Here is a 25,340-nt window from a genome sequence, read left to right on the forward strand (position 1 = left end):
CCAGGGATGGGGGAGCCTGGTGGGCTGCCATTTGTGGGGTCGCACAGAGTCGGACACGACTGAAGCGACTTAGCAGCAGCAGCAAGTCACTTTAGTCATTTCTGACACTTTTCGACCCTCTGGACTGTAATCATCAGGCTTCTCTGTCTATGGAATTCTCCAGGCAAGAAAACTGGAGTGGGTTGCTGTGTCCTCCTCCAGGGGATCTTCCTAACCCAGGGATTGAACCCACATCTCTTATGTCTTCTGCATTGGCAGGCAAGTTCTTTACCACTAGCACCACCTGAGAAGCCTACTTAATCTGTATTCTTTGTAAATATACAGGGTATATAAATACCAGATTTGATTGCCCTCCTATCTGTGCGTTCCTATCAGTAACATGTGATGACTCCTATGTCCTCACTTCCTAGTAATAGTAGGTTATCTTCCATCTTTGAGATTATTGACAAGCTAGCAGATGTGAAATGATATCTTAGTTTACATTTCTGTGATAACTTGAGCTTGACCATTTCTTTATAAGTTTTTTAGCTTTTTGAGTTTCCTTGTTATGAAGTTGATACCATTTGTGGTATCAGTGATACCACATCATTGTTTTTTTCCATCTTGTTGCTTTTAAGGAGTTTATTAAATACTATAGATAGTAGGACTTACTGGTTTTAGACTCTGTAAATACTTTCTCCTTGTATCATCTGTATTAACTTTGTCCTAGATGTCCTTAATAGAAATCTTTAATTCTGATGTCAGATTAGTCAACTTTTTTGCCTTCTATTTTGTGCTTCCTGAACTTTAAGTAGTCCTATTATCCAGTATCATTATTATCATCCAGTAGTCAGGTATGGATGTGAGAGTTGGATCATAAAGAAGGCTGAGCACCAAAGAATCGATGCTTTCGAATTGTGGTGCTGGAGAAGACTTTTGAGAGTTCCTTGGACAGCAAGGAAATCAAACCAGTCAATCCTAAAGGAAATCAACCCTGAATATTCATTGGAAGATATGATGCTGAAGCTCCAATACTTTGGCTGACAGATGAAGAGCTGACTTATTGGAAAAGACCCTGACCCTGGGAAAGATTGAAGGCAGGAGGAGAAGTGGGTAACAGAAGTTGAGATGGTTAGATGGCATCACCAACTCAATGGACATGAGTCTGAACAAACTCCAGGTGATAGTGAAGGACAGGGAAGCCTGACATGGGGTCCATGGGGTCACAAAGAGTTGGACACAACTTAGCGACTGACAGCAAAAGTCCTGTTATAGTCTTACCATTCATATTTAGCTCTTTAATCTGAAGTCTGCTTTTGCATATCCATTAGTTCAAGAGTAGATACTTCCCTAAAGGTAGAGTTGGACACAACTGAAAGACAACAACAACAAAGATAAATTTTAATCTCTGGAGTTTATGTCTGTTCTAAAATATAGGAATATTGGATGTTGCCATTGTTATAAAACCTTGTTTTTTCTTTTGAAAGTGCAGGTAACTGTATGGGTTACAAACTTCATTAAAACTGGTTTCTGTAGAAACTGTGTTACCTTAGGGTGGTCGGTATAAATTGATGAACACTATGAAGTTAACTATTTCTGTCTATATATTTTTAAGAAACCCAGTTTCTTTTTGAAAGTTCAGCCATTTAATTTGACGAATTAAAAATTAAAAGAGTTGATGAATTTTTCCACCATTTACACGATTGTATTTCAGTGCTGAGTTTCTAAGGATGTGGAAGTTTTCTTTAGAAAAAGCTTCTTTAGAGGCTGTCTGTTTGCTTCCTTCCTTCCCAGGACTTCCCTGATGCTATTAGATTATTAATTGCTACGTTGATAAACCTCTTGTGAGAGTAGGATGGGTTAATTTTCTCTGAATAAAGGCAGGGTTTTTTTTTTTTTTTTGCTTAAATTTCTCTGAGTGAATTATAGGTACAAGCCTCATTCAAGGCTAAATTGCTCCCTCTTGTGCCCACAGTCAGGATGTTTGGATTCTTTCTGAAATGTGAAATTTATGCTCCCAGTGATAGGAGGTTTGCAGATCAGTTGGTCTTTTGGTCTGTTTTTTTTTTTTTTTCTGACCACACCATGAATTATTCAGGATCCTAATTCTCTGACCAGGGATCAAACCTGTGCCTTGGAGAAGGAAATGGCAACCCACTCCAATACTCTTGCCTGGAAAATCCCATGGATGGAGGAGCCTGGTAGGCTACAGTCCGTGGGGTCACAAAGAGTCAGACATGACTGAGTGACTTCACTTTCACTTTCCTGCAACGAAAGCTCAGAGTCTTAACCACTGGACCAGCAGGGAATAGTCCTGTTTGTCTTTCTCTCCAAGCAATAATTTGTTATTTTTCTTACATATGTTAGTAATGCCCTAATTTACTCCTAAGGTTAGGAGAGAGACCTTTGATGTGAATAGTAGATATTTTGGAGAAGGCAATGGCAACCCACTCCAGTATTCTTGCCTGGAGAATCCCAGGGATGGCAGAGCCTGGTGGGCTGCTATCTATGGGGTCACACAGAGTTGAACACGACTGAAGCGACTTAGCAGCAGCAGGTATTTAAATTTAAATCTGCAGAGTTCATTAGCCAGTTGTGTCTGGCTACTTTCTTTACCTTGTCTTGAACCTTAGGATAAGTTTTAAAAATCTTAAGTAGAAAGCACAAATTAAAGAAAAACCCCTTAGGAGCAGCATGTAGTTTAAAACTGTTTTAAACATTACAGTAGTCGTATTTCCATTTAAAATGAAGTAAAATTTCTTTTCACTTGTCCTTCTTTCTTTTCTCCTAAATTCTTCACTAGAGGTAGTCATGGTTAACAGTTTAGAGTGAGTTTTTCCAAACTTTTTCCTGTGCATTTACACACATGTGCATACACAGAAGAGCTGGACACAATTGAGTGACTGAACACTGTCACCAACACACAACACCACTGTAGCACTAAGCAAAGCCCCAGGGAATTACTGTTTCATAACTGTTGACTTTAACAAGCCTAGAGAACTTCACTAAGCTTTCAGGAGGAAAGAGTAAGACTTGTTGGGATTTCCCTGGCAGTCCATTTGTTAAGAATCCACCTTTCAGTGGGGTTCAATCCCTGGTTGGGGAACTAAGATCACACATATCTCGAAGCAGCTAAGCCCGTGTGCTGCAACTGCTGAGCCCTCATGATCTAGAGCCCATGCTCTGCAACAGGGAAGCCACCCCAATGAGAAGGCTGCACACTGCAACCAGAGAGTAGCCCCCAGCGGCCTCAACTAGAGAAAGCCTGCGTGCAGCAACGAAGATGCAGCGCAGCCAAAATAACAAAGTGTGGGACTTGTTGTTTACCTTCATCTAAGACATAGGCACTGCTGATAGTCAAACCGTGCTTAACAGCCCTGCCTTATCTCAGTTACGTGAATTCTTTCTTTTGGTCATTTGTCGTCTTTTAGATTCTCATGTAGTTACTATGCATTTCATTGCCAAATTCTGATCTAGGTCCTTTCCTCTCACTCCCAAGCCTTTGCTGTGCCTTCTAGACTTCCTCCTCTGTGGTCAGGAAACTCCTCTATATCATCAACCCTTCTTAGACCTCCTTGTCGTGTGTGAAACGGGCCAGTTTTCCTGAGGATACCTCCTTCTCTGTAGCCTTTTTCAGTGGTGTGGTAACCCTTTTCCCTTTCTATTTCACATATTTCAGCACCATGAAATGGGTGGATGCTTTCTTTGCTCTTTATTGCTTCATCTGGGTCTTTAATACTCCTTTCTCCAGCTAATTTTTTTGTCCTTTGAAGCTTATTTTTCTAATCTTGCCTGGTTATGTTATAGCCCTCTGATTGATTGATGATTGAAGTTCTTAGTTATAAATTTAAGTCCTCCTTCTGCTGGCAGTCTTAGTGATTTGATATCTATGTGGATGAGTCATCCGAAACCTTGGCCTCTCAATTCCTTGACTTATGTATCTACAGTGACCATTTTCTTCACTCCCCTTCAGCCATACAATTTACTGATCACAGGTTGGATCCTGGCCTTTGGCATTACCAGAAATGATACCACTTTTGAAATCTTGACTATAAAATTCTATGCCACCCTGCCTACCTCCATCTATTCTATTTTTCAAGTTCACTACAGTTTTCTGAGTCCTATCCATTAATAGCATAATATCCTTACTGTTTGTCTCATCAGCCCCCTCTCAGCCTTGGGCCTAGGTTTTTATTGCCTATAATTCAGTTGCTCCTCAGTACATACTCTTTAGTTCTCTCCTTATCTTGAATGAAAGCTGATGGCTTCTCTGTGCTCCCTGTTGCTTTATCCAGACTTTATTTCCATCTTCTTTGCAGAAGAAAATCACCTAACTGAACTTCAGTTTAAATTCATGATCATGCTTTGGCAATTTTACTTAGTTTATTTAGTAGATGTGTAATCATTGTATTGGGCTTCCTTGGTGGCTCAGTGGTAAAGAATCCACCTGCCAGTGCAGGAGACATGGGTTCAGTCCCCAGGTTAGGAAGATCCCCTGGAGAAGGAAATGGCAACCCACTCTAGTGTTCTTGCCTGGGAAATCCAATGGACAGTGAGCCTGGCAGTCTTTGGCCCATAGGGTTGCACAGAGTCGGACGTAGCGACTTAGCACATGTGGCTTGATTAACAAAAATGATGACGATGTCAGTTGACAGTAGCAGTAATAATCATGTCTGTTCTTACTATACTGCTTACTAGTTCAAAGCTTAATTATATGAAAGGTAGTCTCATCCGTATCACTAATAATCTTATCTGTTATAACCTTTTACATAGCCAAATCACATATTATATACATTAATTTCTTATAATAACTGAAATAGGGGTAAACAGTCTTATTCTAGTATTGTATATGAAATTGAAGTTAGTGATTTGCTAAAGGTATCATAGCTAGTAAGCAGTAGAGCCAGACTTGAGCCTAACTTCTTACTTGAAGTCTTTATATGAGAATGATAATTAACAAGTTATGTGTTCCCAGGAACCACATCAGTGGTTCTCAGTCAGAGGTGATTTTTTCCCCCCTCAAGGGGTATGTGACAAACTTCGGAGACATTTTTGGTTGACATAACTGGGGAGAGGAAGTGCTGCTGGCATCTAGTGGATAGAGGCCAGGGAGGCTGCTAAATGTCCTGTAATGCTCAAGACATTTCCCTCACAACAAAGAATTATCTGGCCCAAAATGTCCAGAGTGCTTCTGTTGAGAAACTGTTGTACAGTAATCATTGAGGACACAGGACAAAGATTTGAAATTTTGTTTGGTAAGATTTTACTGATAAGTAGCAGATTAACACCAAACTTCAGATGATTCACATCTTCAACTTTTCTTAGATTTGGGCTCTGAAGCTCAATAACAGTCTACAAACAAATATAAACTCTGAATCAAGAGAAGTTTGAAGATGTGATGAAATCAAAGATTGGAACAAATCTTTACTGCTGCTTATCAGTAAAATCTTTCAAAGGGGGACTCCTGTTTAAAGACCTTAAATTTATTTTCCTTTTCCTCACCAGATTGTTTCCCAGGAGGCGTGCATTGGGTGTCAGTTGGGAAACAGGACAAATCCGGGCTTCTGATGAAACTACAGAACCTTTGTGCACGATTGGATCAGGATGAGAGCTTCTCCCAGAGGCTTCCACTTAATATTGAAGAGGCTAAAGACCGTCTCCGCATTCTGATGCTGCGCAAACATCCAAGGTACAGATGGTCGTATTCAGTTGATGTGTGAAGTCCCAGTGAGACTTAACTACTGACATCTGGAGAACATCATAACCTTTTCTTGCTCTTGGGTAGAAGATTGAAAAAGAACCTTTTTTCAAAGAGGTTTAGCACAGAGGTTCTTTGTCATTATGCATAAAAAAGTTGCTTTGTGCTCTTTTTCTTGTATTTAAAAAAAAAAGAAGTGGTTGCCACTGGCGTTTGTATGATACCTGCCGTGTTCTCTCTTGTGTACCATTGTAGGTTCTTAAGAAATATTTCCTAAGTAGGTGGTCTTTATTAGAAAAATGCAAACGTTTTACCTTGAAACCATCATTTCTAATAGATTAACATAGAACAAAGGACAGAATAAGTGTAGGCAACTTGTGAAAGACGGAGTCAGGAAAGATTTTTATTTAATGGGATCCTTCTGTTGTGTTATTTCAGTTTTTGGGTATACATGTAACTCTTCTACTTCCCTATACTTTAGTAGTTTCTTTTATTTCAATACTTTATTAAATAAATACTATTATAATTATGTGCCAGGAAGTATTACCAGCTATTTCATAATTTTCATTAACCATAGGGAGACAGAAGCTTAGTTGTTGCCTTTCTTAAGAGTTAAAGGATTTAGTCAGCAATTTGGTTTCTGTGATCTAGCAGCCCTTCTTTCATTTGTTCATTTAACCAACAATGAGTGTTGTGCCAGGTTCTGGGTCAAGTGCTACAAGTACGAAGATGAATAAAGCGTTCCTTGTGAGTGTAACATTAAATTGGGTGAGAATTAGGTAATGGCTCTGAATTTTTTTTATTGCCCTGATGCACCTAATGATGCTATATGCTTTCATGTGTAACAATGGCTGGAGTATGGCAGTGATTCCCAAATTGGTAAGAGGATTCATATCAGGATATTGGGGGAGAGGAATAATTTTTGGGGAAAAAACCTAGTGATTATGATCATACTCACTACAGAGAGCAGACTCCCCTCTCTCTGGTTTCTTTACTAGATAACTCCATTATCTTGCTCTTGCCTTGATAGTCACTAGTATCTATTTTCATGGAGAAGTAGGATTGAGATCACTAACCGCTTCCTCTTTTCTTGCTCAGTAACTTCTCCTTAGTCCTTCTTTCTTTCTCTGCAAAAATAAAAATGATTTCTGTTTAGGAAATTACTGTAACCACTCTCTCATATATCAGACCATGTTATATAAAGGTAGTCATTTTGTTACTCAGCATCATTTTGGTTTATGCTTTTGTAATTTTCCAACCTGTGTATATTCCTAGAGTCTTTTTTTGTAGTGTACAGAAGTAGTGTGCCAGCCAGATAAAAACGCTAGTGTATAATTATGCTGTCAGGTTTTAGTTGTATTTTTTCCTCTATTTGTTCTGGTGAGTATAAAAGAGTTTTTAGAGGGACCAATTAGGAATTAGCACAGAGGTTCTTTGTCATTATGCATAAACAAATTGATTTCTTGGATGGAAAAAAAAGCCCACTAGTGTACCAAGTGAAAAATAGTATTTGCTGATGCATTCTGTTAGGTTGGAACATGTGAAATTGCTAGTTTTATAGGTAAAAAATGGTCAAATATTGTTCTGTGATGCTTTCTAATGCTAACCTAAGCCCAGTTCTTATTTTGTTTGGGTGCTTAAAGTTGGAATTGGAAGAAGCTCCTTATTTGGATAGTTCTTTTTAGATGCTAGGAGGCTTATTTCTAATATTTACATGGTATTCACAGTTCTCTTTTTGTAAGTCCCTTAACTTTAATATGAAATGATTTGGGGTGGAAGGAAGGGGAAGTCTCTAAATCTTTTTCTTATTGGTATATCGTATAAGGGATACCAAAGAAAAGAACAACCAATATAGACATCTTTTTAAAAAAATTTTTGTAAATTAGAAAAAAACCAAAACACAGTCATGCTCTTTCTTTGTTTTTTTGAAAGGAAGTTTAAAATAAATGTCATTAGTGGCTCAATACAGTTTTTTTTTCTTTTTAAGGTCTTTATTGATCTTGGATGATATTTGGGATCCTTGGGTGTTAAAAGCTTTTGACAATCAGTGTCAAATTCTTCTCACAACTAGAGATAAGAGTGTTACAGATTCAGTGATGGGTAAGTATTATTTTCTTTTTATGATGATTCAATTACATTTAAATATGTGGCATACCAAATTGCTTACTATGTCTTGGTGATTTTGCAGGTCCTAAATATGTAGTGCCTGTGGAGAGTGGTTTAGGAAAAGAAAAAGGACTTGAAATTTTATCCCTTTTTGTTAATATGAAGAAAGCAGATTTGCCAGAACAAGCTCACAGTATTATACAAGAATGTAAAGGTATAATTATTTATTTTGTGTATGAGGGAGTTAATAGAGATATTAATTTACCCTTTTGTAAGATAAGCTAATGAACAAGACAAATTACTTTTTTTTTTTACAAAAATAGGATACAAATTCAATTCAAGTTCCCATAGACTATAAACTAGGAGACACTGGAATATATCCAGGGACATAAAAAAAAGTACAAAATTTCATGGTCTAAAGATAGTGAAATTATACAGAGTCTGTTTTCTTAATACTGTGGAATTATGTTAGAAATCAATATCAAAAGGTATTTGAAAATAGCCCATATATCTTCAAGTGCAATGTGACATTTACCGAGAGAGATCTTTGACTTAGTATTGAAAGTCTCAATAAAGTTAGAAGACTAAAAACACAGAGGGTGATTGCAGAGAAGAAAATATTTAAATGAGAAATTAATACCCAAATGAGAAATTAATATCAAAGATACTTGAAAAAAATCCTACGTATTTGGTAATTAAATTTCTACATTTAAATGACGGGTGTATCTAAGAATCCATAGCAAGGAAAATTTTAAATTATTTGTAATAGAATAAAAATGAAAAGAGAATTTACCAGTATTTGTTGCATGCAGCTGAAGCTGTTCAACACAATTAAATATAGTGTGGAGTCTTGAATAAGCTGTGAAAACAAATGATGGACATTAGCATAAAATTTTGTGAAATTTGAACAAAATCTGTATTTTAGTTAATAATACTGTCACATGTTAGTTTCCTGTTTTGTTTTTTTTCACAATGGTAATTCTTTATCTTCTCAGAATCGGATTACAAGTTTTCAAGCTTCATTTTTTTTTTTTTTTAAATCACTAATATAATGCATTTTCTAGATTTTTAGCAGTAATTGTTGTTCAGTTGCTCAGTCGTGCCTGAACTCTTTGCAACCCCAGGGACTGCAGCACTGCCAGGCTTCCCTTACCATCACCAACTCCCAGAGCTTGCTCAAACTCAGATCCATTGATTTGAGTGATGCCATCCAACCATCTCATCCTCGGTTGTCCCCTTCTCCTCCTGCCCTCAATCTTTCCCAGCATCAGGATCTTTTCTAATGTCAGCTCTTTGCGTCAGGTGGCCAGAGTATTGGAGTTTCAGCATCAGTCCTTCCAGTGAATATTCAGGATTGATTTCCTTTAGGATGGACTGATTGGATCTCCTTGCAGTCCAAGGACTCTGAAGAGTCTTTTCCATCACCACAGTTCAAAAACATCAATTCTTCAGCACTCAACCTTCTTTATGGTCTAACTCTGTTGGACCATACATGACTACTGGAAAAGCCGTAACTTTCACTCTGTGGGCCTTTGTTGGCAAAGTAATGTCTCTTCTTTTTAATATTCTATCTAGGTTTGTCATAGTTTTTCATCCATAGAGCAAGCGTCTTTTAATTTCATGGCTGCAGTGATTTTGGAGCCCAAGAAAAGAAAGTCTCTCATTGTTCCCATTGTTTCCCTGTTTGTCATGAATGATGGGAGTGGATGCCATGATTTTCGTTTTTTGAATGTTGAGTTTCAAGCCAGCTTTTTCACTGTGCTTTGTCACTTTCATCAAGAAGCTCTTTAGTTCCTCTTCACTTTTCTGCCATACAGGTGGTGTTATCTGCGTATCTGAGGTTATTGATATTTCTCCCGGCATCATGATTCCAGCTTGTGCTTCATCAAGCCCAGTATTTTGCATGATGTACTCTGCATACATGTTAAACAAGCAGGGTGACAATATATAGCTTTGATGTACTCCCTTCCCAATTTTGAACCAATCTGTTATTCCATGTCTGGTTCTAATTGTTGCTTCTTGACCTGCATACAGGTTTCTCAGGAGGCAGGTAAGGTGGTCTGGTATTCCCATCTCTTTTTAAGAATTTTCCACTGTTTGTTGTGATCCCCACAGTCAAAGGCTTTAGCGTAGTTAATAAAGCAGAAGTTGATATTTAGCAGTAATACTAGATGCCAAAATACATGAAACTACCGTAAAGTTTTAAGTGAATATGAACTAGAAATCTAGCATTCTATTCATACCAAGTCAAACAGGTGGAATCAAAATGTCACAAATTTTTGAGCTAGAAAAAATTCATAATTTTTATAAAATATATATTAATGCATACTATTTATATATGTATACAAAAGCTTTTTTACTACACTTGATAAAGGCTTGAGAAGACTACAACAAAAAAGATGAAGAAATTGGAAAACATTAAGTGAAGTGGAGCACTGAATATGAAATAGAAAAAGTGAAAAACTAGGTAAAAGTAAGAGGTCATCACATAGTCCAGTTGTTTTTAAATATGACTTCTCATTAGAAAGCTCCAAACATGGAGCTTTGGAGAAAAAAAGCAATACCTGGGCATTTGTATTTTTCAAAAAATTCCTACATAATTCTGATATATATCTGAATTTTAAAAGTGATTACAGGTTTTTCTATTAAATGGTAGTTTTAGTGATAATAGAATTCTGTTATTTTCTGTTGACTAATCATGGTACAGTGGTATTAAGTGAATAATAGTTACATAATTGCAACAATAAAAGATGTTTATCAGTTTTCACAATCAATAGCCAATGAAAAATAACAGATAATTGCAATTGCAAGCCATACTGAAAACATGATTAACCTAACAATATAAAATAATTACATAAAATTTGGGGGGTTATGTAGAATGATGTGTAAGTGCAAGTGCATACATGCTCAGATTTTCATCTGCCCAGCCAGTCTATGTATTCTTTTGGTTGGTGCATTTAATCTATTTACATTTAAAGTAATTATCAGTATATATGATCCTATTACCATTTTCTTAATAATTTTGGCTTTATTTTGTGTAGGCCTTTTCCTTCTCTTGTGTTTTCTGCCTAGAAAAGTTCATCTAGCATTTGTTGTAAGGCTGGTTTGGTACTGCTGAATTCTCTTAATTTTTGTTTGTCTGAAAAGCTTTTGATTTCTCCATCAAATCTGAACAAGAGTCTTGCTGGGTAGAGTATTCTTGATTATAGGTTTTTCCCTTTCATCACTTTAAATATATTGTGTCATTCCCTTCTGACTTGTTGTTTCTGTTGAGAAATCAGCTGATAACCTGATGGGAGTTCCCTTGTATGTTATTTAGCGTTTTTCCTTTGTTGCTTTTAATGCTTATCTTTGTCTTTAATTTTTGTCATTTTGATTACTGTGTGTCTCAGTGTGTTCCTTCTTGGGTTCATCCTGCCTGGAACACTCTGTTCTTCCTGGATTTGGTTGACTATTTCCTTTCCAATGTTAGGGAAGTTTTTAGCTATTATGTCTTCAAATATTTTCTTGGGTCCTTTCTCTCTCCCTCTTATCCTGGGACCCTTATAATGCTAACATTGGTGTATTTAATGTTGTCCCAGAGGTCTCTTAGGTTCTTTTCATTTTTTTTCCATTCTTTTTTCTATATTCTGTTCTGCAGCAGTGATTTCCACCATTCTGTCCTCCAGGAAAATTTTCCATTCTTCTGCCTCCATTATTCTGCTATTGATTCCTTCTAGTGTATTGTTCATATCTGTTCTTTAGTTCTTCTGCATCTTTGGTAAACATTTCTTGCGTTTTTTCCATTCTGTTTCTGAGATCCTGGATCATCTTCACTATCATTATTCTAAATTATTTTTCTAGAAGGTTACCTATTTCCACTTCATTTCGTTGTTTTCCTGGAGTTTTATCTTGTCTCTTCTTCTGGCACATAACTTTTTGCTTTTTCATTCTGATTGACTTTCTATAATATAGTTTTTGTTTTGGAGGCTGTGGGATTGGGCTGCTTCTTGCTTCTTCTGTCTGCCCTTGAACATGATAATTTAACATATGACATTCAGAAACTTTACTAGAATATTTAGTATTTTAGGTTCTTCACGGCAACCCACTCCAGTGTTCTTGCCTGGAGAATCCGAGAGACAGCAGAGCCTGGTGGGCTGCCATCTATGGGGTCACACAGAGTTGGACACGACTGAAGTGACTTAGCAGCAGCAGCAGTGTGGTACCCTAAATGGATAGTGATATTTTGTTGTTCATTCATTAGTTAAAATAATAGTTAATGAAGACACATATGTTATGCATGGGGTAAGATGAAGACATGGCCTGTGCTCTCAAAGAATAAAAAATATAGTGAGAGTCAAGCTTTAATTTTTTTTTTGTTGGGATTTTATTTCTTTTATTTTTACTTTCTGGCCATACCTTGTGACTTGTGGCATCTTATTTCCCTGAATTATTTTGCAGGGATAGAGCCCATGTCCTTGGCAGTCATCATGGAGTCCTAACCATCAGACCATCAGGGAATTCCCATAATTTTCAGTCTTATCCATTTAATGGCAAATCTTGAGCATTATCTGTCATTAAAATCTTTTGAAAAAAATTTACCGGTGGCATAATATTGTGATATATTTTCATTTATTTAGTCATTTCCCTGTTATTATTTAAAATTCTTTTACTCTTTTAAGCAATGCTGTAATTAACATCCTTAAATGAAATAGTTCTTATTTTTAGTGACTTCCTTAGAATAAATACTTGAAGTGAATCCAAGAGTTATGTATTTTAAGGCTTTGGATAGAATGCAGCAAAAATTCTTTCTGTGAGGACAGATTGATTCTTAATTTGGTAGTAATTTGGAAATGATACAGTATTAACACAGTGATTTTTATTTTTTTATTTTTTAGGTTCCCCTCTTGTAGTATCTTTAATTGGTGCACTTTTACGAGATTTTCCCAACCGCTGGGAGTACTACCTCAGGCAACTTCAGAATAAGCAATTTAAGAGGATAAGAAAATCTTCATCTTATGACTATGAGGCTCTAGATGAAGCCATGTCTATAAGTGTTGAAATGCTCAGAGAAGACATCAAAGATTATTACACAGATCTTTCCATCTTACAGAAAGATGTTAAGGTGCCTACAAAGGTAATAGATGGATCAACAATCTTTGTCATCCCCTTACGTGTGGCATGTAAGTTTTGGCTTTGTACTGAGGATATTGTTACAGAGGATATTAGCAAGATAAAACCTGTGTGCCTGAGGAGGTAGGGTAGAGGATGTAGAAATCCCACTACTCTTAGTTTCCTTCAAGGATTTGGTGTTGAACTCAGGTGAGTTGCCTGTTTCTCAGTGATTTTCATGAACCTGAAGAAACATTTGACTTCTTCAGAACTTTCTCTTTTTTATCTTGCTGCATATTTGTACTTCTTATCAAATGGAGATATTATTCAGGGATTTAAATACATGATTTTTTTGTGTGTTACTCTCTTTATCTGCAATCCTGGCTCACTGTACATTGTGGCACATTAAATGCTTAAAATGTTCCTAGGTGTTATGTATCCTCTGGGACTTGGAAACGGAAGAAGTTGAAGACATATTACAGGAATTTGTTAATAAGTCTCTCTTGTTCTGTGACCGGAATGGAAAATCATTTCTTTATTATTTACATGATCTGCAAGTAGATTTCCTTGCTGAAAAGAATTGCAGCCAGCTTCAGGTACTTGCATCTCTGTACATTCCTTTTTTTTTTTAAGTTTTTATTTTGAAACGATTTTATACTTATAGATAAGTCTTATAGAATTTTAGTATAGAAAATAGTATAGTTTCTGTGCGCATACCTTTACCTTGCTTCCCTCAATGTTAACATCTTAATAACTGCAATACAGTTATCAAAGCCAGAACATTAACATTGACTAAATACTGTGCCTTACTTTCCCTGGAGATGGGAATGGCAACCTACTCCAGTATTCTAGCCTGGGAAATTCCACGGACAGAGGAGCCTGGTGGGCTGCAGTCCATGGGGTCGCACAGAATTGGACATGACTGAGCGACTAACAAGAACAAGAAAAGAACTGTTAACTGATACTTTATTTGAATTTCGCCAGCTTTCCCATTAATGTCCTTTTTGTAGATCAGATTCAATTCTGTTTCCCATATTACATATATTGTCCTTTCCTTAGTTTACTCAAATTTAGGAAAATGCCTCAGCTTGCTTTCTTCCCTGGTCCCTTTGGAAGAGTACTCACCAGTTATTTTGTACAGTGTTCCTTAGTTTGGGTTTGTCTCATGTTTTTTCTTGACTAGAGCAAGGTTATATATTTTTGGCAGTAAAGGTGCTACAGAGGTGCTGTGTGTCCTTGTCAGTGCATCAGACCCAGGGTGTTGATAATGGTTTATCAGTGATAGTAACATTGATTACCTGGTTAAAGTTTCTCCACTGTAAAGTTACTGTTTTTTCCTTTTGTAATTAATATGTGTCTTGTGGGGAGATTCACTGTACCTTTTCTTTAATACGTAGTTTTATTTATTTTGGTCTTTGTTTGCACGGGCTTTCTCTAGTTGCAGCAAGTGGGGGCTACTCTTTATTGCAGTGCGTGGGCCTCTCATTACGGTGGTTTCTCTTGTAGAGTATGGGCTCTAGGTGTGCGGTCTTCAGTAGTTGCAGCACATGGGCTTGGTAGTTACAGCTTTCGACTCTAGAGCCGAGGGCTCAGGAATTGTGGCACGTGGGCTTAGTTGCTCAGTGGCATGTGGACTCTTCACAGACCAGGGATCTAACCCATGTTTCCTGCATTGGCAGGTGGATTCCCATCTGCTGTGCCACCAGGGAAGTCCTGTACATTCTTAAATAGCTTTGGAAGATGGGGATTCTGTGATGCTTGGGGTATGAAATTGCTTCTGTCTTCTGAAATGTTGAATTTGGGTTTCAGGATCTCCACAAGAAGATGGTCACTCAGTTCCAGAGACATCACCAGCTATATTCTCTTTCACCAGATCAGGAGGATTGCATGTATTGGTACAGTTTTCTGGCCTATCACATGGCCAGTGCTAATATGCACAAAGTAAGATGGCTCATTAAGAAACATTATTTTCTTTGGTCTGACTTTTATTTTGTCTTATGTTGAGAATTTTCTTTCACTAGTAAAAGTAGAGTTATACCCTATGTAAGTAATTTAGTTTTTGTTAACTGTTTTTACCTGCAGGTACCTTAGTAACTGCAGTAAGTGAACCTCCTAAAAATTAACTCTCTTCATACCAGTAACTATCTTTGTGGGTGATACGGATTTGTTTTTAAGTTTTGAGAGGAAATGGAGGCTGGGAAAATGTATTCATTCAGTAAATGTTTATGGAGTGCCTGTTGTGTACTGGTATTGTTCTTCATTATGAACAACATTGTGTGTGTGTGTGTGTGTGTGTGTGTGTGTGTGTGTGTGTGTGAGTCGCTCAGTCGTATCTGACTCTTGCAACCCCATGGACTTTAGCCCACCAGGCTCCTCTGTCCAAGGGATTCTCCAGGCAAGAGTACTGGAGAGGGTTGCCATTTCCTTCTACCACTTCACAAAGTCCCTGCTCTCATTGAACTTACATGCTGGGGAGATACTGATACAGGACAGATAGATTTCTACTATGTCAAGGGATAGTAGGTGCTCAGAAGAAGAAAAAAGCCTACATAGAGAAAGGAAGTGATGATTTTGGTGTTGGGATCATCATGATTTGCTGAGAATTTGATGTGTATCGTAAGAGAAAGAGGAGTCAAAGATAACTTCAAGCTTGTACAGTAGAAAGATTGGAGTTGCCGTGAACTGAGATGGGAATAGCTGTGGGTCAAACAAGTATTTTTCCAGGGATAATGGGAAGATTAGGAATTCATTTGGAATATATTAAGTCTGGTGTACATATTAAGATATCTGACTGAAAATACTGAGCACATAGTTGGGTATACCAACCTGAACCTCTGGGGAAAGTTATGTTATAAAGATAAAATTGGGGAATCATCAGCACATAGATGATATTTGAAGTCATATTCAAAACGTTAACATTTTAGAAAACATATGTGCTTTGAATAATTTTTGTATGCTAAGGTATATTGTCCCTTGATTATGAATATGGTGTATTGTAGCCTGTTTTTTTCCACCTAGCAAAATAGTTTGTTTAATAATCAACATTGGAATGATGGTATTCCAATAAATATCTGTGCTCTAATTTACTTAGACTGTAGTTATTGAACATTTAGGTTGTTTTCAGTTTTTTTCCCCCTTTATGATGATGTAATGAAATTCTTGTTTGTCTTCACACCTGTATTATTTCCTTTGGAAATGCCCTGAAGTGAAATTACTGGGTCAATGCACCTTTTAAAAACATTTGATATGTATGATAGTGTCATAGGACTCAGTTCCTTTCATTTTTTTTTAACCTTTTTTTCCCTTGATTTTTAAGAATAGTGGCTTACTTTCTTTGGAAAACTGAAGAAAAAATTAAATGAAGATCACAACCATTGCTAATGCTTTTGTGTGTAGTTTTCTAGATCATTTTGCTGCTCAGATACACACACCTGTTGTTTAAAACCAGAATGGAATCTTGATAGGAATATAGTCTTATATTTTATTTTTTCTACTTAATTGTATTTTATGGTTATCTTTTTATGCCAGTTAATATAGACTGATATGATTTTCTTTCGAGCTAACATTTTTTATATACTTAAAAATTTTTTATTTGGCTGTACTGGGTCTTAGTTGCCGCATGGAAATGTCTTAGTTGTGGCATGTGGGAGGATCTAGTTCTCCAATCAAGGATTGAAGTGGGGCCCTCTGCATTGGGAAGGCAGAATCTTAGCCACTGGACCACCAGGAAAGTCCCACTAATTTTTTAAACATAATTTTTAAAAGTTGTATACTATTTAATTGTATAGCTATATTATGGTTGGTCAGTTGCTTTGGGGATGGTTAGATTACTTAAGCACACTCAACTGACTTATTTTCTTAGGACACATTTATAAGTGTAATGCTGGGTTGATGATGTATACAGTTTGAATTTTAATGTAGATTGCCAAACGGTCCTCTAGAAGAGTGCTCTGATTTACATCACTGCCAGCAGTGTACAAGAGTGACCATTTCGTCTTATTCTAGCTAATATTCTTATCATTCCTTTTAGTCTTTAAAAATCTGATAATAATAAATTGTAAATCTTTGTTGTTTCCCTTTGATTATTGGTGAGATTCATGACCATTTGTATTTTTTTATTTTGAGTTGGCTCTCATCCTTTGCCTTTACCTGTTTTTCTATTGGAGTGTTTGTCTTTTTCTTGTTATAATTTTTATAAGAAAAGATAATAAGTTCTCATCTACTATACATTTGTAAATTATTTTCCTGTTTTATTTTTTGTCTTAAATTTTATTTATATTGATTTTTAATGTATTAAAGATTGGAGTTTATATGTAGTTAAATGCATCACTATTTTTCTTTCTGATACTTTGTTTTGGTGTCATGTGTATGAAAATTTCCTTCACCCCAGGGTTACAAAAATAGTAAATATCTGTATCTTCTGGTGGTTTTTGAAGTTTGTTTTATAGTTAAGTCTTAATGGTCCAACTGAAATTTGAGTTAAGCTGTGAGGTTCATTTTCTGTTTCTTTGGAATTATTAATGATATGTTCCTTTTTGTCCTTAAATTCTAGATATCTGCTAAGTTTCTCTCAGTAGTGTTAGGGTAATGATGGCAGATTTAAAATGCTTTGATCTCTTTAACAGTGCTCCTGATCTTACTTTTTTTTTTTTAAGGAACTGTGTGCTTTAATGTTTTCCCTGGATTGGATTAAAGCAAAAACGGAACTTGTAGGCCCTGCTCATCTGATTCATGAATTTGTGGAATACAGGCATATATTGGATGAAAAGGTATATATTAATATTAAAAATAAGTCCTTAAAGGACATACATTTAATTCTAGGTTTAATATTGAGCAAAATAGAAGAGGTGAAGAGCAAGAATTTCCTCACTTTAATCTGGATTAGTCTGATTATTTTGCCTACTCTCCTACTGGGAATGTGGATAGTATTGAGATTTGAAAGCTGGGAAGTAAAGTGTTCAGTGATTTAAAAAAATTTTTTTTTTAGGAAAAAGAATGTGTTAGAGCAGTATTTTGATAATGAGATTTTTTTTTACCCTGTGTTTAAAAGTCTGAAGAGGATCACTGTGTATTTGTTACCTAATGGTTGGCTATTTAATTTTAGCTCATATAGAGAATATTTAAGCCTTTAAAGTGACAAGATCACAGAAACAGAAAAATGTCTGATCTTGGCTCTGGTTATGTTTCTAAGCAATTCCATTTTGTTCATAGGATGGTATAGACTGTGAGAATTTCCAGGAGTTTTTATCTTTAAATGGACATCTTCTTGGACGACAGCCATTTCCTAATATTGTGCAACTGGGCCTCTGTGAACTGGAAACTTCAGAGGTTTATCGGCAAGCTAAGCTGCAGGCCAAGCAGGAGGTCGATAACGGAATGCTTTACCTGGAGTGGGTGTAAGTAGGTTAGGAGAGAAACCAGAGGGAGCAGAGCGCTGACTATGTCATTATTTCTCAGGTAGCAAATACATTCACTCCAGGAAGATTTAACTACTTCCTAGAAAGGGCTGGAACTTTTAATAAGCATTCTTGTTGAAAAGTTCTAGAAAAGTAACCGTATATTTTCAAAGAGTCCATTGAAATAGGTGCTTGCCTATAAGTTGACTTTGGACAAGTCATCCTAAATATTGGTATAAATGCTTTACTTACTGTAATACATTGTAGTAGCGAAGAGCACTGTTTTTGAAGCTACACACCTAGGTTTGTAACTCAGTTCTGGAACCTTAAGAGTTTTGTGATTTTTGAACAAGTTACAGGTTACTTTCCTTTCTCATACATCAAGTAGTGATAACAAACCTTTAAAATAAGTTCTATTTTTGTGACGATTCAAATGAGATATTGGATATAAAGTGATGAGTACTTCGCCTCGCATATAGCCCTTATTGGGCTTCCCTGGTAGCTCAGCTGGTAAAGAATCCATCTGCAAGGCAGGAGAACCAGGGTTGATCGCTGGGTCAGGAAGATCCCCTGGAGAAAGGAATGGCTACCCACACCAGTATTCTTTTTTTTTTTAGTACAGAATGACAGTTTTATTTTCCACAATTGTAGTGATCTGATTTTTGTGTTTTTTAATTGATTAATTAATTTACTTTACAATATTGTATTGGTTTTGCCATACATTGACTTGAATCCGCCGTGAGTGTACATGTGTTCCCCACCCTGAATCCCCCTCCCACCTCCCTCCCCATCCCATCCCTCTGGGTCATCCCAGTGCATCAGCCCCGAGCACCCTGGATCATATACATCAAACCTGGACTGGTGATTCATTTCACTATATGATATTTTACATGTTTCAATGTCATTCTCCCATATCATCCCACCCTTGCCCTCTCCCACAGAGTCCAAAAGACTGTTCTATACATCTGTGTCTCTTTTGCTGTCTCACATACAGGGTTATCCTTACCTTCTTTCTAAATTCCATATATATGCATTAGTATACTGTATTGGTGTTTTTCTTTCTGACTTACTTCACTCTGTGTAACAGGCTCCAGTTTCAGCCACCTCATCAGAACTGATTCAAATGTATTCTTTTTAATGGCTAAGTAATACTCCATTGTGTATATGTACCACAGCTTTCTTATCCATTCATCTGATGATGGACATCTAGGTTGCTTCCAAGTCCTGGCTATTATAAACACTGCTGTGATGAACATTGGGGTACAAGTGTCTCTTTTGATTCTGGTTTCCTCTGTTTGTATGCCCAGCAAGGGGATTGCTGGATCATAAGGCAGTTCTATTTTCAGTTTTTTAAGGAATCTCCACACTGTTCTCCATAGTGGCTGTACTAGTTTGCATTCCCACCAGCAGTGTAAGAGGGTTCCCTTTTTTCCACACCTCTCCAGCATTATTGCTTGTAGACTTTTGGATAGTAGCCATTCTGAGTGGTGTGAAATGGTACCTCATAGTGGTTTTGATTTGCATTTCTCTGATAATGAGTGATGTTGAGCATCTTTTCATGTGTTTGTTAGCCATCTGTATGTCTTCTTTGGAGAAATGTCTGTTTAGTTCTTTGGCCCACTTTTTGATTGGGTCTCTTATTTTTCTGGAATTGAGCTGCAGGAGTTGCTTGTATATTTTTGAGATATATTGAGATATTATGAGATATATATTTTAATTCTTTGTTGCTTTGTTTGCTATTATTTCCTCCCATTCTGAAGGCTGTCTTTTCACCTCGCTTATAGTTTCCTTTGTTGTGCAGAAGTTTTTAATTTTAATTAGGTCCCATTGGTTTATTTTTGCTTTTATTTCTAATATTCTGGGAGGTGGGTCATAGAGGATCCTGCTATAGTTTATGTCGGAGAGTACCCACACCAGTATTCTAGCTTGGAGAAGTCCATGGACAGAGGAGCCTGGCGGGCTCTGGCTCTAGGTTGCCTGGGCTTGACTCCTAGCTTGTGCTGTTTTTCAGTTGTGTATTATTAGAAGAGGGTTACTCAGCGTCTCTTGCCTAGTGGTACTATTTCATAGCATTATTGTGAGGATTAAATGAATGTGTGTGTATATGTAAACATAAATTTGTAGGTTGCTTAGAACAGTACTTAGATCTTAGAAAGTACTCCATGAATATTAGTAGTTGTTGTTAAGAATAAATAGCATTTAGTATTTTGCCTGGTTTATATAGTTGGTATAATATATACAGTTGAATTTGTGTCTTAGTGATTAAAATAGAATTGTAATACTTGGTCTCATAATCAGATGGACATAGATTTAGTTCTTGTTCTCTTTTGAATTGTTGAGTTTGTTATTATTTTTTCTTTTTTTTCTCATTTCATCAGTTGTATTTCAACCCTCTGATGCTTAGTCATTCATAACTGTATCATTGTTTTTTCTTTTTTTCTGGCTCTCTGGCTTGTGAGATCCCAGTTCCCTGACCAAGGGTGGAATCCGTGTCCCCTACAGTGGAAGCATGGAGTCCCAACCACTGGACTGCCAGGAAATTCCCTTTATAGCTGTATTTTTTAATAAATTGATTATTTTTGGTTGTGCTGGGTCTTCATAGTTGCGTGGCTTTTCTCTAGTTGCAATGTACGGGCTTTTCATTGTGGTAGCTTCTTGATGCAGAGCACAGGCTCTAGGGTGCACAGGCTTCAATTGTTGTGGCTCTGGGGCTCTAGAGCTTAAACTCAGTAATTGTGTTGCACAGGCTTAGTTGCTCCACAGCATGTGGGATCTTCCTGGGTCAGGTATAGAGCTCATGTTTCATGTATTGGCAGGTGGGTTCTTTACTACCAAGCCACTGGATAAGCCTTAACTGGGTTTGACCAGGTCATGTTCAAAGAAGCTTTATTTTTCAGTACCAGAAAGCTTTTCTGCTCTTTCTGTAGAAAATTTAGGTTCATATAAACTTAATTTAACTGAGTTTCAGCTTTCAAAGAAATCATTTATTCATAGATTCATTTGTTATTTAATACCTTTTGGCTATATGTGCATCATTGTGACTGGTCAGTTTCCGAATTTTGAGAAATTGAGTAGATAGTGGAAAGTAGTTTCTTAATCTTATTCTCTAAACTTTGCTGGTAACTTACCTGTTTATCCTCTGGATTCTCATCACTCTAGTTCTTGTAGCTTGTTTTGTATCACTTCTAGTGAAGTTTCGGAGAAGGCGATGGCACCCCACTCCAGTACTCTTGCCTGGAAAATCCCATGGATGGAGGAGCGGTGCGGTCCATGGGGTCGCTGAGAGTCGGACACGACTGAGCAAGTTCATTTTCACTTTTCACTTTCATGCATTGGAGAAGGAAATGGCGACCCACTCCAGTGTTCTTGCCTGGAGAATCCCAGGGACAGAGGAGCCTGGTGGGCTGCCATCTATGGGGTCCCACAGAGTCAGTCGGACATGACTGAAGTGACTTAGCAGCAGCAGCAGGCAAGATTTAAGTCTGATTTACCTTTGTGTTCCCTTTTTTCCTTTGGTCTATTTTGTGTGTGACACTTGCTTAGAATAGGTATCATTACTTACATTTACATATGAGGAAAAGGAAACTTACTAGCTTACGTTATTTGTGTGCATTTACACATCCAATGAGTAGTAGAACTAGGGTGGCCTTTTAGGTTTGTCTGACTCCTAACCTTTGACATTTAAGATGATACCATTTAACATACTTATTCATAGTAACTGGGGTGTGTGTATGTGTGTGTGTAATTCAGACACTGTTCTGATGCTTTCCCCATTTTAAGTATGTGCATTCCATTCCATTATCCTTTAGCCCTGTAAAGTAATACATATAGTAGTGGAGTAGTATTTAGTAGATTAAGATACAAAGAAAATGACATTTTTTCCCTCTATATTGGAATTATTAGAGAAGAGCATTTTTAAAGTGCACATCATAATGGTGGGTGTAATGTCATATTTTAGTTAGGGAATGAGCTTCATTTTGGTATAACTCTTTCCTTTTAAAGAAGATGGAGATTTTTTTGAGGTTTTTCCTTTCATGATGTTTTCTCTGCACATGTTGTTGTTAATGTATCAGAGGAAAATAAAAAATGACGGGTATTTGATTAACTAGATATTTATAATACATTTAGGTTGCTTGATACAGGGTAACTTTTATCTTAAAATGCTGCTTTCTGTTATGCTTTTTTACTTCAGGTGATTTCTGCTGTCATTTACATGTTGGTAATGTAAGAGTTTTGTATTTTTTGGAGCATAACTGTGTTAAGAGTTTATTATGGAAAGAAAATGATTACTTTTATTTGGTTTCTGTTCAATTTTTCCTTATATTTAGAAACAAAAAAAACATGAAGAACCTCTCCCGCTTGGTTGTCCGCCCCCATACAGATGCTGTTTACCATGCTTGCTTTTCTGAAGATGGTCAAAGAATAGCGTCTTGTGGAGCTGATAAAACTTTACAGGTAAACCTCTCTCTTAAGAAAAATTGAGTCATGTACCTAATACTGGGTGTTATTTTTTTTTTTTTTTCTTTTTTGGTCATGCCACATGGCTAGTGGGATCTTAGTTCCTCAACCAAGAATTGAACCTGGGCCCTAGCAGTCAAAGTGCTGAGTCCTAACCATTAGACTGCCAGGGAATTCCTGTGTGCATATTAGAGTATATTTCAATTCTGAAACTCAAGAAAATTACACATTAGGAGTAGAGGAACGTTCAGATCTCTTGAACATCTTATGAAAGATTTCTCTATAGATTTAAAAGATATGGTGGTGTGTTTTCATAATTCTAAACTTGCCAAGTGTTGTAGAAGGACCTTTTACCTTAGCATTCAGTTACTGTCACCCATGTGCCAGCTAAGGGTAATGAGGAAATGATCATTTGGTTAAAGGACAGAAGGATGTCACAGTGCAGTGAACAGGGCTCTGATTAAAAAATGCTGATTAAATCAAATACCTGTTTTATCACAGGCTTGGGAAAATTTCTGACTGTAAATAGGAGTCGGACTAGACTATTTCCTAAGGTGCTTGAAGGTGCTTTCTTTAATTTCTCATTTGTTTTCAGACAGTATGATTGAGTGCTTTTCTTTAAATTGGTATTGAACCTTTTGATTTTGAAGGAAACAAAAATTAGTTTTAAAACACTTAAATTTAAGATTACAAAGGACTTCCCTGGTGGTCTAGTGGCTAAGACTCCACATTCCCAGCTCAGGGGGCCCAGGTTCGATCCCTGGTTGGGGAATTAGATTCCACGTGCTGCAACTAAGAGTTCATGTGCTACAACTAAAAAAGATCCTACATGCCGCAAGTAAGACCTGATGCAGCCAAATAAATAATATTTTTTAAAAAATTAAGCTTGCAAGGCTGTGATTGTAAACCTTACTTCTATATGTGTACTTGATTACCACGTGTATTAATTTGGCTTTTGAGCCACAGAAAGCATATTGAATGATTTGTTTTCTGTTGATTGTTAAGAATTTGCTAAGCTGTTTTCAAGAACCGAAGCTATCCTGTCAGTTCTTTTTATTGATGTTATAAGCATTTAACAAGAGACAATTTTCTTTTTTATGTTAAGGCATATGAATTCTGACAAATTTTGATTTTTTTGGATTGATATTGCCAAGGTTCACTTCTCTTGCAAAATAATAGTGTTTAAGATCTTTTAAAGAAATACTTTTTATTCAATGATGACCCATGGGTAAGCAGTTATAGTAAAAAGATCTTATTGTTGTGTGTATAGGTATTCAAAGCTGAAACAGGAGAGAAACTTCTAGAAATCAAGGCTCATGAGGATGAAGTGCTTTGCTGTGCATTCTCTGCAGATGACAAATTTATAGCAACCTGCTCAGTGGATAAAAAAGTGAAGGTATGGAACTATTTTCCTCTCGAGTTGTAACCACCATAAAATTCATTTTCTTTTTCTGTTATTGAGGGACTAGAATAAGTTGGGTTAAAGGACTCTTGCCTGTTGATCTACTAACTTGAGGCCAACCAGTTTTTATCCATTATAAATTAATGCTGTCTAAAATTTTTTTATTTATAAGCACCAGCAAAAATGCTTAGGTTGATCAGCCCATGATATTTATCAGACAGCTGGAAAAAACAATTTCAAATTAATGAATTTGCCGGCCATTTATTGATAAGTCTGTGGGTTAAATATCAGTTGAAATCTCTGAGTGTATTGTGATCGGAAGTGTTGTTGCACAAAATTATTATCTGAGTTGACTCTTGTTGTAAAATATATAATCTGTGAAATGCAACCCAGATTTTTTATCTTTATGAACTGTCTTGTATTCAGTGCAAAACTAGATGAATAAACATACTAACAGTCTACAAAGTAAATAGAGAAAATAAAACCTATTGATTTTTACCTTTAATTATCACTATAAACCGTGGAAAATTCTTAGAGAGATGGGAATACCAGACCACCTGACCTGCCTCTTGAGAAACCTATATGCAGGTTAGGAAGCAACAGTTAGAACTGGACATGGAACAACAGACTGGTTCCAAATAGGAAAAGGAGTACGTCAAGGCTGTATATTGTCACCCTGCTTACTTAACTTATATGAAGAGTACATCATGAGAAACGCTGGGCTGGAAGAAGCACAAGCTGGAATCAAGATTGCTGGGAGAAATATCAATAACCTCAGATATGCAGACGACACAACCCTTATGTCAGAAAGTGAAGAGGAACTAAAAAGCCTCTTGATGAAAATGAAAGAGGAGAGTGAAAAAGTTGGCTTAAAGCTCAACATTCAGAAAACTAAGATCATGGCAAATAGATGGGGAAACAGTGTCAGACTTTATTTTTCTGGGCTCCAAAATCACTGCAGATGGTGATTTCAGCCATGAAATTAAAAGACCCTTAGTCCTTGGAAGGAAAGTTATGACCAACCTAGACAGCATATTAAAAAGCAGAGACATCACTTTGTCAACAAAGGTCCGTCTAGTCAAGGCTGTGGTTTTTCCAGTGGTCATGTATGGATGTGAGAGTTGGACTGTGAAGAAAGCTGAGTGCCGAAGAATTGATGCTTTTGAACTGTGGTGTTGGAGAAGACTCTTGAGAGTCCCTTGGACCTGTC

General features: G+C 36.8%; 1 protein-coding gene across 4 annotated transcripts in view; it reads left to right on the plus strand.

Annotated features, from left to right (window-relative positions):
- Nucleotides 1-25,340, plus strand: part of APAF1 (apoptotic peptidase activating factor 1) — an 87,157-nt gene that overhangs the window by 9,789 nt on the left and 52,028 nt on the right. For 3 of the 4 annotated variants that reach the window (XM_010831576.1, XM_010831575.1, XM_010831578.1), the window contains 10 exons: nt 5,485-5,668; nt 7,665-7,777; nt 7,866-7,997; nt 12,661-12,899; nt 13,303-13,470; nt 14,684-14,815; nt 17,530-17,643; nt 18,086-18,270; nt 22,599-22,725; nt 23,999-24,124. In XM_010831576.1, the coding sequence (XP_010829878.1) occupies nt 5,485-5,668; nt 7,665-7,777; nt 7,866-7,997; nt 12,661-12,899; nt 13,303-13,470; nt 14,684-14,815; nt 17,530-17,643; nt 18,086-18,270; nt 22,599-22,725; nt 23,999-24,124 (1,520 nt within the window). The remainder of the gene's footprint in view (nt 1-5,484; nt 5,669-7,664; nt 7,778-7,865; nt 7,998-12,660; nt 12,900-13,302; nt 13,471-14,683; nt 14,816-17,529; nt 17,644-18,085; nt 18,271-22,598; nt 22,726-23,998; nt 24,125-25,340) is intronic. The other variant, XM_010831577.1, reaches the window with a different exon arrangement.

This window comes from Bison bison, unplaced genomic scaffold (assembly GCF_000754665.1).
Source record: "Bison bison bison isolate TAMUID 2011002044 unplaced genomic scaffold, Bison_UMD1.0 scf7180017864529, whole genome shotgun sequence".
Taxonomy (NCBI): Eukaryota; Metazoa; Chordata; class Mammalia; order Artiodactyla; family Bovidae; genus Bison; species Bison bison.